Raw genomic sequence first — 18993 nt, forward strand, 5'->3', positions numbered from 1 at the left:
AAATTGTTATTATCATTTTTTAACAAAGATTTACCGCACTCCAAACTTTTCGTCAGGCAGATCCGCCATTGTTGTTTTGGTCTCGCGGTTCGAGTTTTTATCTGCACACCGATCTCCAGTTCGAGTTGTGTAGTGAAAGTCCGTTTCTGTTTAGAGAACCGGCTTTTTCGGCTCAACTCATTAAAGAGAGCCGGCTCTCACACGGCTCACTTGCTTTGATGCATTATATTACGAATGATTATGTTGTATAAAGAAGTTAAGAAAAAAAGGAAGTATAAAAGGAGAAAATGAAAAAAGACAGGTTTGTGGTGATCCCTTTTAATCAGTATATTACCAAAAATAATTTAATGCAGAAAATGAATTAATAATTTGAATAAGAATTTTTTTTATTCTACTTAATTATATTTGCATGTTTTTTTTCCTTCTACAGTGAACTTCCAAGCGACTTCACTTTTGAACTTTTTTTATAATAAACCTCATTCATGTCGAGCAACTCAGTGTCTCACAACAAAATGTTCATTAACAATATATATGATATAAGGAAACACATGTACAATATAACATGTTAAACTACATAAATAAACATGTTTGAAAAAAAAAAAAAAAATTTGTATTTTGTAAGGGAAAATACGACAGTTTGTACGGGCATGGAGCACACTAAATTTTGGGGACCCATAGATCTCTGTTGGGACCCATAGATTTTTGAGCATGCGAGTCCCCGGGACCCATCACTTTTCAGAGGTAAAATGAACACTGCTGTGTACTTGTATATTTTCAATAAATCATAACAGAGTATGAGAACATGAAACAAATAGATGTTGAAATTAGATTACCGTACAGTACACATAAAACAAGAGGAACATTATTTAAAAAAACTAAGAATGAATAAAAGAATAAAAATATTTATTTACCTTTTCCTGGCCTTTCTTGATCCAATGACGTCTTCTTTTGCCAGCTTTCGACTATTTTGGGGAAAAGCTCGAAGCAGTCATCATACTGAGCGATAGCCTGACTTATAAACACTTTCTCCGAGTGATTCTTTCCACAAATTTCGAGACTTGGACATGGATTTTTGCTGAAAAATTGGATTGATGAAATGATGGCTGCATCCTCCTTCTTGTCGTCCCTGAACTCCTCCTGCACATCGGTGTGTATTTTCATAGCTTTCTATTATCTCTTGCTTTGTTTCAATGGCCAGAAAAAGTATCTTCCTCTGCTTTTCTCCTTGTCCACTTTTCTGCATCTAATCCGTGTGGTCCATTGTGAATGATAGATCTTTGTAGCTGTACCATACAATAGACTGTCTGCAGAGCGGCAAGGGGACACGAAGAGCATGCTTGGAAGGGGACACAAAGAGCATGCCAGGATTCACGCATTCGCATCGGTTCCCAGGTAAAACTCTGTTAGTGGTGATTGGCAGCGTGCTCTGGACTGTATTTTTGACTCTGTATCCTGAATGACCTTTGTATCTAGAGGCAATATTTTCCTTTTCAGGTACTTTGTAACCTAAAACTTTTCAATGTAGAGACATTTGTAAGTAGAAGTACCACTGTACACTGAATTGTAATTTCTTGGATGTTTCCGCCAATTTTCATGGGTTAGTCTCATTTCATTCCAAGATGAAATACTGTATAATTCTTTCATACATGTTATATGAAAAAAACACATGTATTGGTTGGATGGATAAAATGTGGTGCTAAAACTCCTGCCTCTCAGCCAGTGTTCAATAAACTGTGCTTTATACATAATAGTTGACATTTAAATAGTTTACAATTTAAATTAGAATTGTCTTTATAGTCATTAAAAACAACATAGTGAACATTGTTTATGACAATGTCAGACGTGGTTATTCAGGATAAACATTTAAGAGAATACTTAAGAGAAAAACAAGATAAAAAAAAATGTTAAGGTAAAAGATACATGGAGTTTAAGGTAGGGCTTGGAACCTGGCCTAACTTGTCAGAGCCCGAACAGACTGTGGACCCAGACGAGTAACGTTTTCAAACAAGCTTTCATTTACGGAAACGGGGCAGTCATACGCGGGAACACGAACGCCAGCGATTCGGCGATCGCTGGACAGAAGTGAGACAGAGAAGTCAGGCGCGGGAAAACAGGAAGCCAGTGGCAGGCGAGATCCAAACCGGACAGGATAGACGGGATCGATACCAGATACAGGATACACGAGCAGATACCGGCCAGGACGGGACAGACGGGATCTATACCTGATACAGGGTGCACGAGCAAGATACCGAACAGGACGGGACAGACGGGATCGATACCGGATACTGAATACTTGAGCAGGATACCGGACAGAGTCAAAATGTAGGTCTTGCAAGTGCAGGTTTTGTTGAAGGACTGACAAAGAGTGAATGGGAGCAATCAGCCAACAAGCAGCAGCTGGCGCCAAACGAACAGGCCCAGATGAGGGCAATATGCAATCGTGACATAACTCGTAAGTTCAAAGGAACAATAGTGCAATAGAATGTAGTGCTATGATATTTAGCAGTAACATATTTTCAAAATAAGTCTAGAAATAAGATATGAATATACATTTTTATACAAGATATTAACCAGTTTATCATTTTGATGTTTTTCAACAAGACCTCTGTAAACTTACATAACACGGAATTTTATGTTGTTGAGTTTTTACTCCAATTTTATTGGGTCGGTCTGGTTCAATCCCTCAATGAAATATAATTATTTCATACATGTTACACAAAAACACAAGTGTTGCACAAACCAAGCCTTTTTCATCTGCTCTCCCAAGCTAAAATCGGGAAAATATAATGACAATGCATACCATGGGAATAAAGTACTACTTACAAATATTGTTTTCAGCAGACACAAAAATCCAAATCACTCAGCTTTTTTTTCTCCTATCCCGACTCATCTACACATTTTTTTTAACCCTGAATCAAAAGGTTTGCCCACCGCTGGCATAAATGGTGATCGAAGACTAGCTAGGTGCATAGACGAACAAAAGGTAGAGCTGACGCTTCTGTTCCTAAGACATTGAGCAATAAAGAGTCTGTTTTGATTGGTCTTATTGGTCTAATCTTATTTTACATCAAAATAGGTTAGAATCTCAATAGTCTTTATTGTCATTGATAGCATTATGGTGGATATTGTTTACAACAAGACTAGATGTGTCACTTATTAATAAACATGAAATAATGACCTACAAGAAAAAAACGAGATAAAAAATAATGTCAGGTTAAAAAGGCAAAATATTTACAAGATAGTGCATGGAGAAGGACCCAAGTTGTATACAAGTATGCATCAGAACAATTTTGCAATGTAAAATGTGTGCAGTGACATTTAGCAGCAAAGTATTTCCAAAGAAAGGGTTGAGAAATAAAATATTTAATCATTTTTTTTCCGTTTGTCTTCACTAGGGTGTCAGTGGTGTTGGAGCCTAACCCAACTGATAATGGGTTTGTTTCCAAAAAAGGTCCAGAAAAAAGATTTGAACACTTGTTTTTCTTTACATAGGAACACATTTATCGTCTTGTGCACCTGTTTGGGGTGGTGATGGCCCTATGGGGGAAACTTTCTCTGTGCCTGTTAGTCTTTGTTTTAGGCCCAATAGCCCTTACATGTCAAAGATGTGGTGGCCTGGGCGAGAGGAGTCATTTTAATGCTGCTGTATCGCAAGGCGGCAACGACCTCCAGATTGGACAGATAGCAGCCAATGATTTTCTGGGCTGTTTGATGACTCTGTAAGGATTTTCTGTCTGCTGCTGTGGTCCCAGCATGCCAAACTGTGATGGTGATGCTGTATGACAGAATACTCTCCTATGCAGCTTTTTAGAAGCCACATGAAAATAATCAAAAAAGATGTTAGGGAAACAACTTTTTTTCATTTTGCATTTTTGTGTAAAAGTGGTGATGTTCGAAATAACACAATTTCTAACAAAGGGGGGCGAAGATTCAGGGTCTGTACGGGTGCTTGAAATCCTTGAAAATGCTTGAATTTGAATGTTGTGTTTTCAAGGTTTGAAAGGCGGTTGAATTTTGGGTGAAGCGCTTGTAAATGGTTGGCATTGTAGCTATGTTTCAAAAGTCTGTTAAAAGTTGTGCCGAGGGTGCTCTTGGGTGCCTTTGCTTTACCGTTACATTTCTTCTTCCCATACGGTTAACGGCAGCTAACATTAGCTTGAATGGCATTGTCCTATGAAGCTTCATCGCCCCCTATGGGTCACACCAATTAGGACAGGGGCATGCTACACCCAAACAGGGCACTATGAAATGTGTATTAAAGTAACGAGTACGCATCAATTAGGGACAATTTTGTGGGTCTTGTTAAGGTAGCGTTTTCCAGTGGTTAATTGTAAGGGAAGGGACTTACTGCAACTGAAAATGGAAGCTACAAATGACTGTCACTTTACACAACACTTTTATAGGGAGAGATTTGTCTCAAAAAATATTTTTAAACAGAGATCCATAAATACATACACATTTTACTCAAGATCTAAAAATCATGTCTTGATAAGTACACACACATTAAAAGTTGCATATGTAAATCACAGATATATTTGTGGATCTGCAAAATACATGAGTACTGGAGAAATCTAATAATTGGCTTTAAAAGTCTGTTCAAAAGGTCTCGTGTTTGGCCCTGAAAAAGCAGCACAAACCTTGAAGTTTGTTGCAGGCACTATGAGGAAAATTCTAAAAACCTGTTGTAAACCTGATGTGCAAAATGTTGAAAAAGTCATTTGGGTCATTTTCAAATGTAAGTAAAACTTCATTCAGCATCCATACCAAAACCTCTTAGCAGTATTCAATGATAAAAACACAATAAATTTATCACAATGCAATTATGTATTTATCTATCAAATTTACACGAAATATGCACAAGTGTAAAATAGAAAAAAATATATTTTCTTCGAGCACTTCCTCCCCAAAGTGTTTTTGCATTCAACTACTAAGCAGATATGTAAAAATGTCTTGAGTGGCAGTCTCAAGAAGCAATTTCAAAAATTCTGCCTGGACTGGAAAAATGACAAACATTTGCTTAGTTTACTTAAACATTTTTAACCCAATTGTAAATTCCTTAATGCTCTTAGCTAACAGATGTTTCATGAGTAAAAAAGAAACTAAATCTTCAACAAGAAAAACAGAAATGTGAGAATGTTTTTTTTTTACTTTTAATGTCCCTGCAGAATAAACAGCTCTAGTTATTGTTCTACATTACAGGAAAGAAATCGAGCATTGCGTGTTGGAAGGCGAAGGCAAAGTCATCAGTGTGATGCAATCATTTCGAAAAAACATTAAAAAAAACATTTAAAGTTGTAATTGAACGGTGCGGTTTAGCAGTAGACACAGTAATGATAGAAACACGTGTTCTATATTGCTCCATGTCTAACGCTGCTGTCTTTCCTTCCAATGTGATGCAATTCTGGTTAGCAAACGACAGGATGCAGGAAAGTAAATATCACATACTGAGGAAACTACTGATGATTAATCAAACATGTCGACTTCTTGGGCAAAACAAACAGATATGCAAACAAGCGCAACCTGTATTTGATAGTTTTGTACAAAAAGAGGCAAAATGTCCAGGTGAAATATTAATTTATTCACTTTTGAATACACACAAAGAAATTTACATTAGGCTGTGTTCTTGAAATGACAATGATAGTGGGTATAATATAGTTTAATTATTCTTAACTCACAAAGGTAATCTAAGCAATTACAATCCTTGCGCTTATGTAGTAATTGTGGATATGTATACAATATCAATCAACGAGTAAATAAAACCAAATAAAATAGTCTTTATTGTCATCTATAACAACGTGATAAACATTGTAACGGGATGAGACATGGCAATACAGAATAAACAAGATAAACAGGATTTCTCCTTTTTTAAGTAAAATAAGAAAACTAAAGCTCATTAATAATCATTCTGTATACACTGAAACAAATAGATTCTTAACCCATTGTGCACCTAAATTTTGCATTTATGTTTTATATTTCTATCTAAGAATAATCACTTTATTTGTTGAACTAAACTTAAAAAAAAATCCTAGTAAATATCCATCCATCTATTATCAAAGCGCTTTGGGAAGTCATTGACTTGAAAAGCGCTATATAAATGCAGATCATTTCATTTCATTTCATTTCATCTGCACCCCTTATCCTCAGTAGGGTCGCGGGGGTGCTGGAGCCCATCCCAGCTGTGTTCGGGCAGTGGGCAGGAGACACCCTGAACCGGTTGCCAGCCAGTCGCAGGGCACATGGAGACAGACACCTCACTCCCTCATTCACACCTATTGACAATTTGGACTGACCAATTGACTTGACATGCATGTTGTTAGAATGTGGGAGGAAACCGGAGTGCCCGGAGGAAACCCATGCAAGCATGAAGAGAACATGCAATCTCCTCACAGGAAGGTTCGATCTCATGACCACAGAACTGTGCCGCACTCGCACTAACCACGGCACTGCCCACCGAGTAAATATTATTTCACTTAATTTGGTATTTCAAAATTCTTAAAATAAGAAGAATTACATCTGTCTGTATTGTCAATGGTCACAACATAGTTAACATTGTTTACAACAAGATCAGACAAAGCATTCCGGGGTCATGTAATAAAAACTTGAAAGATAAACATGTAACAGACTGTCAGGATTAGATGGCAAAACATTTACAAGGTAGTGTTTGAAAAATGGTCGAGGTTTTAAATGTAGTTTTCTTTCATAGTAATAGTGCAATGAAAAATAGTGCTTTGTAGTAATAGTACAACCAAAAGTAATGCAATAACATTCAATGGCTACAAAATTCCTAAATAAGTCAATAAATAGATATTAAATATTAAATTTTCTGGTAAATAGTTAAATTTATAAATACCCATAAATATGTTTGTTTTTAATCATTCCGTTTACATTTTTAACTTACCTTTTATGTTTTTAAAGAAGTAGTAGTTTTTTACCCCTTGCTTCCTTAAGTGTGTAATTTCTGAAATTACCTACATGCATTTTCAATGGGATCAAATAGAAGCTTTGATTCTTTCAACTTTGACTTTAAAGAAAAAAACGTCTTGTCACCCCACACTATATCAAAAATGTCACCCCACAGAAAGTTTATCATACACAGAACGGGCTGGACCGTGTAAGTGTTATCCCCATTTAATTGTATGTGTGTGTTTTATTTCATGACTAATAAATTAGACTACTTTACAAGTTGCTAACACTAACCAGCTAACTAAGATACCAAACAATACTATATGTGCTTTTTGTGTCATCCATGAGTGTTGTGTAAAGGTCTTCATTACTAATGCATGCGACAATATTTTTTCTCTGTGTCCTGAGAAGGATGGTGATGTATCATAACAAGCTTACAGTAGATAACTAACTACATTACTCATTACTATTTCTACATTCTGCTTTGGGAGAATACAAGTCCTTTTTGTTTTGGAGGATTTTTTATATATATATATATATATATATATATATATATATATATATATATATATATATATATATATATATATATACATATAAAACCTGAGAAAATTAATGTTAAAATTTGGTACAGTGGCCTTTGTTTGCTATTAGAGAGGTCAAACATTTCCTGTAGTCTTTCATCAGGTTTTCAAGTATTGCAGCAGGGCCCACTCCTCCACACAGATCTTCTCTAGATCAGTCAGGTTTCTGGCTGTCGCCGAGAAACACAGAGTTTGAGCTACCTCCAAAGATTTTCGATTGGGTTCAGGTCTAGAGACCCGCTGGGCCATGCTAGAACCTCAATATGCTTCTTACGGAGCCACTATTTGGTTTTCCTAGCTGTGTGCTTTGGGTTGATGTCGTATTGGAAGACTCAGCAAAAATCCGTCTTCAATGCTCTGACTGAGAGAAGAAGGTTGTTCCCCAAAATCTCACATACACGGCCCCAATCATCCTCTCTTTATGCAGTCTACTCATCCTGTCCCATGTACAGAAAAACACCTCCAAAGCTTGATGCTACATCCCCATTTTCAACAGTAGTGATGGTTTTCTTCGGAATGTACTTTTTATTCTCCTTCCTCTAAACACGCTTAGTGGAATTATGACCAAAAAGTTATATTTTTGTCTCATCTGACCACAAAGAAGATTCCCATGACTCCTCTGTATCATCCAAATGGTCATATGCAAACTTAAGATGGGCCTCAACATGTGCTGGTTTAAGCAGGGGAACCTTTCGAGCCATGCATGATTTCAAACCATGACGTCTTCGTTGTATTACCTACAGTAACTTTGGAAAGGGTGGTCCCAGCCCTTTTTAAGTCATTGACCAACTCCTGTCGTGTAGTTGCAGGCTGATTCAGGATGATACATGGAGTGCAGCTAGACTAACAGGTCTTTCAGGGTTTAGAACTCCAGATGATACACAAATACTTATTTGCTGCTGAATCACTCAAATATTATTTTTTTTAAATGATGCGTTGTGATGTCTGGATTTTTCTTTTTAGTTTATCTCTCTCACAGTGGACATGCACCTACAATGAAATTGTCAGGCCCCGCCATGATTTCTAAGTGGGAGAAATAGCAAAATAGCAGGGTGTTCAAATACTTATTTTCTTCAATGTAAAGCAATAACATTTAACAGCTAAACAAAAAATCCCAAATAAGTCAATAAATAGATATTCTGGTAAACCCATTTTTCTATACAATACCCATTTTCAATAAAATAGGCAAGCAAGATGTATTTTTCAGTTTTACTTGCACTGTATATGATAAATGTATATATATATATATATATATATATATATATATATATATATATATATATATATATATATGGACAATTCATCACATCCACTACACAGCATCATCTCCAAACGGAAGAGCAGCTTCAGCGACAGACTGCTGTCACAGTCTTGTTCCACGGACAGACTGAGGAGATAATTTCTTCCTCATGGCATGAGGCTCTTTAACTCCACCCGGGGGAGTAAAAGCCCACATTAAACCACACCCCCACATTGCATATTACCCTATTTTTATTACAGTGTATTTGATGTAGCACTATATCAACACGTTACATTGAGTATTTATGTAGATAGATAGATAGATAGATAGATAGATAGATAGATAGATAGATAGATAGATAGATAGATAGATAGATAGATAGATAGATAGATAGATAGATAGATAGATAGATAGATAGATAGATAGATAGATAGATAGATAGATAGATAGATAGATAGATAGATAGATAGATAGATAGATAGATAGATAGATAGATAGATACTTTATTCATCCCCAAAGGGAAATTCACATTTCCAGCAGCATCCTTTGCATGTATTATATTCCTTTTATTTTATTATTGTTTTATTTTCAACACAAGGATACTGCTGGAAGTGTGGATTTCCCTGAATAAAGTATCTATCTATCTATCTGTCTATCGTGAAGCTGTAGGAATGGGCAAAGCTATTGGTGAAGCAATGGTCGAAGCTATGGGCGAAGCTATGCACGCAGCACACGCATTCCTTTTCCTCACCCAAAACCATCTACACTGAAAGTAAATGTGTATGTATCTTTGTTTGCAGTAGTTTGTGACATGTTAACAAAACAACTTATCTTGTTTTAAAGTAATTATGCAGGGAATATACAGGTTTTGTGGTTAGAGCGTGTGCGGCACAGTTCTGAGGTCATGAGATCGAACCTCGTGTGTGGAGTTTGTATATTCTTCCCGTGCTTGCGTGGGTTTCCTTCGGGCACTCCCGTTTTCTCCCACATTCCAAAAAGATGCATTTCAGGTAAATTGACCGGTCCAAATTGTCCCTAAGTGAGGATGAGCGAGCGAATGGTCTGTCCCTTTGTGCCCTGCGACTGGCTGGCAACCAGTTCATCCAACTGGGATGGGCTCCAGCACTCCTGCGACCCTGCTGAGGATAAGCGGTGCAGATATTGGATGGATGGATGGACAACTTTACAGCTGCAGCTTTTTTTGACTGCAACTCTTTATATATATATATATATATATATATATATATATATATATATATAACTCCTGTCGTGTAGTACATATATATATATATATATATATATATATATATATATATATATATATATATATATGGGTGGTTAGCGCGTCCACAGCACAGTTCTGAGGTCGTGGGATCAAATCCAGCTACCAGCCTTCCTGTGCCGAGTTTGCATGTTCTCACTGTGCTTGTGTGGGTTTCCTCCGGGCACTATGTTGCATGTCAGGTTCATTGGCTGGTCCAAATTGTCCCCAATGCGCGAGTGAGTGGTGCAGATAATGCATGTATATATATATATATATATATATATATATATATATATATATATATATATATATATATATATATTCTCGTTACCGGCCTTCCCTTGCGAGTTTGCATGTTCTCCCCGTGCCAGGGTCTGTTTCCTCTGCGCACTCCGGTTTCCTCTGGCACAAAAACATGCATGGCAGGTTAATTGTCACTATATATGAATGGGCAAGTTAGTTGCCTGTTCCCGTCTGCCCTCCGAATGGCTGGCAACCGGTTCGGGGTGTCCCCTGCCCACTGACCGCAGATAGCTGGGATGGGTTCCAGCCCCCTCTGCAACCCTAGTGAAGATAAGCTGTGCAGAAAATGGATGGATGTATGATTGAATCCTTTTTTCATGTCACGGGTCAAAAGGAGCTCTGCAAGAGCCTATTGTGAGCCACATGGGTGAAGAGCAGCGCCTCTGGCACGAGCACATGGACTACCACGAAGCATCATTCATTCCTTGTGGACAACACAATGTTTTTTATCTCATGATTATGTAAAAGGCTCCTTTGTCAAGTAATGTACTCTAAACGGAATGATTTAACCTCTTGAAAGTAAAAACGTTTTTTTCCCACACAAAACTACAGTATGCATTTGTGTTGTTGTAGAACAGGGATGTCAAACTCATTTTTGGCTCTGGGGCCGGATGCAGACTTTCTGTTCTGACGTGGGTCAGATCAGTAAGAAAATGTCCACTAAAATTTTTGTTTTTCAGTTTTATGCTTTATAATTCAGCCTTAATCAGCAACTTCCTTTGCAATAATCACAGATGACAAAGAATATTTTCTTAAGACAACATATTTATTCTCAAACAATGGGGAAATATGCTCATGTTTGGCATTGAATGTGTTAACTGGTTTATTTTAGTTGTTGAGTGAATGCAGTTTTTCTTAACGTACCACGTTTTATATATATATATATATATATATATATATATATATATATAATAGATAGATATATCTATAGATATATATATCTCACCCTTCAAAGTTCCTGTTTAAATTCTTTGAAAAATGACTATGATGTTCTGATCGTCAACCTTACAAACAAATTTGAATTGTTTGCTTTCTTATTTGACTAACTCCAGTTGCTAATCCTAAAATACACACTGCATACACGCTCGTTGTGCATTTGGAAGATTAAAAAGAGTATGCTGGGAAAGTTTGAATTTCGCAGGCCATTTCGTGTGACTCAACCCCAGAGGTTGGTAGTAACGAGTTACATTTACTTCGTTATATTTACTTGAGTATGTTTTGGAACATCTTGTATTTCTGGGAGTATTTTTATACTCCTTTACTTTTTACTCTTAAATTTGTATATATGTAAATAAGAAACTGTTCTTTTACTCTGCTACATTGAACCCGTTGCTTTAATTCTCTCCACGTACGTATGCACACTTCTTGCACACCCCTTTTAAATGGGCAGCATCACATGCCAAGTCGGTGGCTGTTTTAAAGCAAACCTGCGGGTGTGTGATCGGCCATTTAGCTAAATGATACACACTGTCCCTTTAAATAACTACAATGCAAACATAAAAGAAACGTCAAGACTTTACAGTAAAAATGTATGTGAATATTTGCATTACAACTCTTTCAGAACAAAAGTAAAGAAAGTCAAACTGAAAAAAGAAGCAATGTAAAGGACGCGCTAACAACAGATCCGCCGTGCCGCCCATTATTTGATACATCTTTCCATTTAGTTCAATTTTTGCCTCTGCTATGTTTAAAAACTGTCAGCAATGCCAGTCCGTGTGCTTTTGAGCACCCCCCTTCAATTTGGCAGGATAACCTGGAACATAGCGCAATTTTTTAATTTAATATGCAGTTTTTGTTTAATCATCAGGACTTATTATGTGAGATGCAGATAGCGGGACAGAGATTGCATATTAAGGGTGTTAAGAAATTTCTATCAAGAGTTGAAAACAACTGAAAACAATGTAGGGGTTCAGAAAAAACTTGCTTCCTTCCTTTGACTGCATTACAGAACACTGTCCACTTCCATAAATTATTTAGCTCTGGTGCCAAGCCATCAAAATGAATAAACAGCTGTCTTTATTTTACTTTAATGCAAGGGCATCTCTTTGGAAATGTCCTGTCTGCGCCGGGTCAAAGCAATGAATGCACATGTGTTTTGCAGGGAAAACTGGCACAGCTAATATGCAAATTAGGTTGAACTTAACAGTTGACTGACTGTGTTTGTGCAATTTGTCACACTTTAGAGCCCAAAGCTTAACTGTTTAACATTTCCAAACTCTTGAAATGAATCACAGAAAGCAAAAGCAGTCTTGCGTTCGATTTGACCAAAGTATTAACATTTAGCTTTTAGGATGTAAAGTACTTACATGTTTTTAAGCTTTTGTCTGCTCTGCAGATGCAGGGACAATGTGCTAAAAGTCTCCAAAGCTCTCGGCTCCCTCCGCTCTGAGCGCTTCCTGATTGGCTGGGGCCGGAACGTGATGTCATCAGTGCATGTTATAAGGGCGCTGACAAATAGCCTGAGAGACACATGAGAAGCAGCGCTGCTATACTGCGGGGCAGACTGACTGAGACAACAGGAATATAAGTGAAAGTGCGTCAAACCAAAGACGTGGCGCTTAGGTTTTACCACCGGGTAATCGAACAGACTTTTCTTCCAGGAGAGAGTGAAGGAAGGAAACCACCTGTTGAGGTCAGTACTTTTATTTTAAGTACAACTTGTCAAGAGTGGCCTCGCTGAACCTTTGCATGAATGGGCAGAGTGTTTTTTAGTAACATTTCAGCTGTAATTTAGCTAACTGCAGACAAGTGGGTGTGCCTTTTTCAGAGCTTGCTTGTTTTGAAAGAGTTTATTTTTTGTCGAGGTCTCAAAAGGCAACTGTTCAAAAGATATGGTGTCACTTTCTTTTCAGATGGGAAGCCCAAGCCCCCCACTGTACCACAACATGACCCATGAGATGATCAACTCGTCATTGGACACAACCAAAAGTCAAGAGGATTTCAGTGATGTCACCATGATTGTGCTGGGCATGATCATGTCATCGCTGGTTCTCTGCATCGTCTTTGGCAATATCCTGGTCATAACAGCTATCGGACGCTTTCAGCGACTGCAAAACGTCACCAATTGCTTCATTACCTCTCTGGCGTGCGCCGACCTGGTAATGGGGCTCATTGTGGTTCCTTTTGGCGCCTGTTACATAATCTTTAAAACCTGGCACTTTGGCAGTTTCTGGTGCGAGTTCTGGACGGCCACTGATGTCCTGTGCGTGACAGCCAGCATTGAGACTTTGTGCGTCATCGCCATTGACCGCTACCTTGCCATTACCTCTCCCTTCCGCTACCAGACTTTGCTGACTAAGTGCAAGGCCCGCATTGTGGTGGTCCTTGTATGGGTTATTGCCGCCCTGATATCTTTCCTGCCCATACACATGAAGTGGTGGATCTCCGATGATAGGGAAGCCAAAGAGTGCATCGCTAATAGCAACTGCTGTGAATTTTACACAAACATGGCCTATGCCATCACGTCCTCCATCATCTCCTTCTACATCCCTTTGGTCATAATGGTGTTCGTCTACAGCCGGGTTTTCCAGGAGGCCAAACGGCAGCTGCGAAAGATTGACCAAAGCATGGGACGCTTCAACAACGGCGATAACTTCCAAATGGTGGACACCAACCTCGGAAGGGGGCAGAAAAAAGTGAAATTTTGCCTGCGGGAGCACAAAGCCCTAAAGACACTCGGCATCATCATGGGGATCTTCACACTGTGCTGGCTGCCTTTCTTTCTCCTCAATGTGGTGGTCGCCATTTGGAAGGTGGAAGACATCGACCTGACTTTCCGGATCCTCAACTGGATTGGCTACGCCAACTCGGCCTTCAATCCACTCATTTATTGCCGGAGCCCAGAATTCCGATACGCTTTTAAGGAACTTTTGTGCCTCAAAAGGAACCATAGCTCCAAAGCGGGACCTATGAACGGATACGTATACGACAGACACAGTTGGCAGAGCGAGCCTCAGGGGCGGAGCAAAGGCAATTCCGAAGAAAGCGACGGCAACGAGGGCTGCGTGGAGCAAGGAGCGTGTGTGGAACATATCCAGGACAGAGCCATGGACTCCAACGGTAACTGCAGCAAAAACCTCACAGTCGCAAGGGCTGTACTTTAAACTCAGAGATTTTTGCACAGAAGACATTTTTCATGTTTACACTGTGTCATGCACCCCCTTGACAATGGCAGGTAAGGCCAGTCAAACAGCATGATGGAAGCACAGGACTCTGCTTTAAGGAAAACGTATTTATCCAGTTACATAAATACTGTCGTTATTTTTGACTCGCTATTTCTGTTTCTATTACATCTACCTCACCGTGTTAGCACTGATGCTGCTTCAGCTACCTTCACTTTAAAAACGGAAGAATTTCTGTTAACAAGAATTGCATTGTGCAGTTATCATACGAGAGAGCAATTATTATAGCCGTCAGTGCTCATTTGACAGACATTCCAAGGCCATTGCGTTGGGATTCCCCGTATACACGGCGATACGAGAGCTCAAAAACAGGTATAGGATCATTCTGTGTCAGCTGTTTTTTGAGGCCCACATAGAGCTTGATCTCGTTTTTACAGCCTGCTCCTTGGGAGGTTGTGTAGCAGATAGTGCCGCTGATAAATAACAGTTATCTCCGTCTCGCCGGTACAAGCTGAGCAACGCCCGGGGCTGTTCTCTGTCGGTTTTGTAATAAAAAAAAAGCCTGTGCTTTTCTAGAGAAATCAGCATTTCCATTATCAGCACTAATCTTTCCTTATAAGAATACTGTCTAAAACACTCTCAGAGGTAAACGCGGAGCATGCGATTCATAAATTCCTTCAGCGCACAGTTTTTGTTTTTTTAATGTAAGTCCCCATGGATGCACAAGTGTGTGTGTTTTTTTTTTAAATTAACATCTGAGTAAGAGTACTTTGTTTACAACATGAACAGAAGTGTTTGTATTTGTATGTATTTGAAGGACTAGGCAAGACAAAGCAAGAATGTCAAGAGGTGTTTAGAACTAACTGTCTTAACGACAAGAGACAAGCGCTGCACATTTGTCACGTCACTGACGTTTTCCAGACTTTTATCATGCATGAAATCTGCAGTGCCGTGAAATAATCCAGCACAGAGCAATTCCGCGTCCAGGAAGTGCCCTAATCCATTTGCGCCCAGCCCAATAAACAAAAGTAAGACAGTCATCTCCACTGTCAAAGTCCAGGATTTTGTCCCTTTCCCTTAGCAAAGTTTGGATTTTGACATTACCTAAAATCTATGAACACTAATTTAAATGTGATACACCTGAGGAAATTAATCTGAGGATACTTTAAAATCAGGTTGAACTCCTTTTCATTGCAGGTAAAAGGTTGCGTATTGTCATGGCTGAGCAGTTCGAGAATGTAACCTATTTTTTAGCTTTGCCCTTGGTCTCGACGAACTTTGGATCCATAGGCACTGTGCTGCTTGGTTCAATGCAGCACGAGTATTTACGCAACTATCATTATGTCAACAAGCGTCAAGTCAAAATTAGGAGCTTTTGGCGTCACATTTTCCCCTCTCTGCTTCATTTCATGGATTAATTGCAAAGTAAAACCAAGGGTTCAATGTCATAAAAATTCTAAATGTTTTTTTTCCATGAACTGCGGAAAAAGAAAAAAAAGAAGGAAAGGAGTCAATGAATGTTTTGACAGTGGATTTCAGTGGCATTTTTCAGGTCCGTACCCAACACAGCTGTATTTTTTTTCCTTTTTACAGATTGTGTTTGGAATGGTATATCTATATTTGTGCTGATGTGTTGTTGTTGTTTTTTAACCAAGTATCTGTTTTGTCCCACAATGGCAGCTCTGAACCGCAGTCAGTTGTACAGTATATACACACTGCTCCCTCCTGGCAGTGCCCTCTTCTTGCAACTCAACCCCAACTGCTTAGGTTTGATTGCACTAACAAGGATTAAATGTAAAACTCCACAAAAGTATTGGACCATGCATTCAACTTAAACCAAAATATGATTTACTTTAAACTTGACTTTTGAATATATATGTACCCAGAATTCTGGCATTGATTCGATCCTAGTAAATACAGGGTAGTATTGATTGATACTAATCTGATACAGATCATTTTTCCTTGGAAATATCATGATCATTCAATAGTTGAGTTGAACATAATTGTGATGAACACAACACACAAATATTGGGCAGTATGAACGTTCTGTATTTATTAAATAACTACAAGGCAAATTTTTAGCATTATAAAAAAATGCGTCCACTACAACAACTGTTTCAGAGGAAAAATCGAAAAAGTCAAACTCAAAATAAGCAGCAAAGTAACCTATAAAACTATTTTACCTTCCACTGCACACTATTTTGAACATAAAGTCAGAAAGTGCAAACAACGTAAAAAATACAATGAAAAAACTTTGGACAATTATAAAAAATAAATCAGAATATGATAAAGATATGAATCTCCTAAAACAACTGTTTTTAAACAGAAGTCAAAAGAATCAAACAAATAAAAGGAGTAATGTAAAAAACAAACAAATATTGTATAACAAAGTCAACAATACAACATAAATACCTTCTGTTTCTCAACATATAGAAAATGCCCCAAAATGCTTTGCTCATCAGCTTTATTTTCACTTTTCCAAAATTTTGCCACAACATAAAAAAACACGATTTAAATAATTCAGTTACCCCACACTGTGACTTGTTAACTTTCAACAACAAATTCAATTTTGAGGCAACTATAGCAAAACAATGAAGAAAACAGCCCAATGTTCTTGTCTTTTTAACCAGAAGGTTTTTTTTGGATGCGGAAACCATTTTTTTCCACTTAAAAATAATTTGTGTCACTAAAAATAAAATCTGACCCCACTAGCAGAGTAATTTGATTATTTGAAATGGGATTGTTGTAGTTTTAAGATATTTTAACCCATGTTTTTAGTTAAATAAGGACATTTTTATAACAAGCAAGATACATTTGCTTATTTTGCTGAGGTTCGATCATTCGGATTGTTTTTCAATACATGCTGTATTATTTAGCACCTCCTAGTGGTAAAAATCCTGTATCATTAAAAAAAATACAATTCATTTCAATAATAGGCAAAATTTCATGAACTATCATATACACATAGATAGATAGATAGATAGATAGATAGATAGATAGATAGATAGATAGATAGATAGATAGATAGATAGATAGATACTTTGTTCATCCCCGAAGGGAAATTCACATTTCCAGCAGCATCCCTGAGCTGAGAACAATCGAGAACAATCGAAAATAACACGGGAGCTGCTGGAGTGGCTGCCATTCGTGACGGCGCCGGAAGAAAAGATTCAATTTGAATCATGTACAAACAAACAAACAATTGAATCATGTACAAACAAACAAACAAACAAAATATTCATGTTTGCATTTTCCTTAATACTGTACTAGTAGGTCAAAAAATGTGTGTTTATTTTACATAACACAAGGCTCGCCTAAAGGGAGCTGACATAATTGCCCAACATCTTGCTGCTATTGGTACCCCCAAAAACCCAAATATTTTATAATCTTCGGTATCTGCTAAGTTGGACATTTATCCTTATTTAAATGATTCATTTTTATTACCTTTTCTCCATAAGAAACCGAATAAAATATCTTAAAACAAGAACAATATATAATTTAAGTATTATTATTATTATATTTTTCGAACAAAGGGGTAAGAATAATCAATTCCCAATCAATGAAAGCTGCGTGAGCCCTGTTTTTTTCTTGCTAGTGAATATTGACATTCGGTAAATATAATTGCGGTATCACTTTTATTTGTTATTTTTCTACTTTTGCAACAGTGTAGCATAAAACACATTTCTTATTTTTTTTAATCAAAAAAAGATCATAAAATAAAAAACGGCCAATTAAAATAGAGATACTTGATTGACTTAATTTGGAAACCGGATCAGAACATTTTTAAAAGGGTAGTTTTATAACAATGTCAACAAATGACTAAAATACCTTCCATTGCAGAATATTTGGAAATAAAAGTCAGCAGTGCAAATAAACTGAACACAATTGTAGTAATTTTTAAAGTTATAACATATGTATAATCTGACAATCCATCAACAAGATAATTATAGTGCTAATAGGAGGACAGTGTCAATCCTAGGTCAATAGTATGGCTGCAATCTACATACTGACTTAGTATTAATAGCATTAATATTTGGATCTATCCGCCCACCCTTAGTAGGTATTATTCCTGTTAATAGATAAACTGATATGAAATTAGGTCTTTTTGGTGCAACTCAACCTGCCTAGTTAGTTTGCAGGTGAAGACAAGATTATTGTACATGCAGTTACAGGAAAAGTAATCACCCTGACATTTTAGTTCTGCATAGGTACAGTGTATAAACTGAAGTACATGTATTTTGGTAATCATCCTTACATACTGACTAATGAAAAGAGGGGAAAATGACAGTACTGAAAAACATTTGTCATAATCAAATGATTGGATCAAGGAACATCAAAACTCCTTAAATAATTCAGCTACCTAAATAATTGTCTGGTGGACTGCTGTGGCTCATCGATGTGTGAAATACTATAAATATAAAATCTGCTTCAGTCGCTGCGTCGTAAGTGGTCGTTCTTGCAGCACAGTGTTTACTTGATGTTTTCAACTCCTGCGCGCACAACTTTGTTGTGGGAAAGCTATCTTTCTGTTTCGTCGTCTTGTGATATTTATGAAAAGTCAGAGCTGTTTGTGTTGAA

The 18993-nt window shown here is 37.5% G+C and overlaps 1 protein-coding gene across 3 annotated transcripts in view; it reads left to right on the forward strand.

Moving 5' to 3' along the window:
- Positions 1-12776: 12776 nt before the first annotated feature.
- Positions 12777-18993, forward strand: part of adrb2a (adrenoceptor beta 2, surface a) — a 92876-nt gene continuing 86659 nt past the window's right edge. For 2 of the 3 annotated variants that reach the window (XM_088344248.1, XM_088344247.1), the window contains exons 1-2: positions 12777-12926; positions 13147-14353. In XM_088344248.1, the coding sequence (XP_088200374.1) occupies positions 13147-14353 (1207 nt within the window). In that variant the 5' untranslated portion in view covers positions 12777-12926. Of the gene's footprint in view, positions 12927-13146; positions 17419-18993 lie in introns of those variants that run through there. The other variant, XM_088344249.1, reaches the window with a different exon arrangement.

The sequence above is a fragment of the Urocampus carinirostris genome, chromosome 9, assembly GCF_059441175.1.
Source record: "Urocampus carinirostris isolate Australia breed hairy pipefish chromosome 9, RoL_Ucar_1.0, whole genome shotgun sequence".
NCBI lineage: Eukaryota > Metazoa > Chordata > Actinopteri > Syngnathiformes > Syngnathidae > Urocampus > Urocampus carinirostris.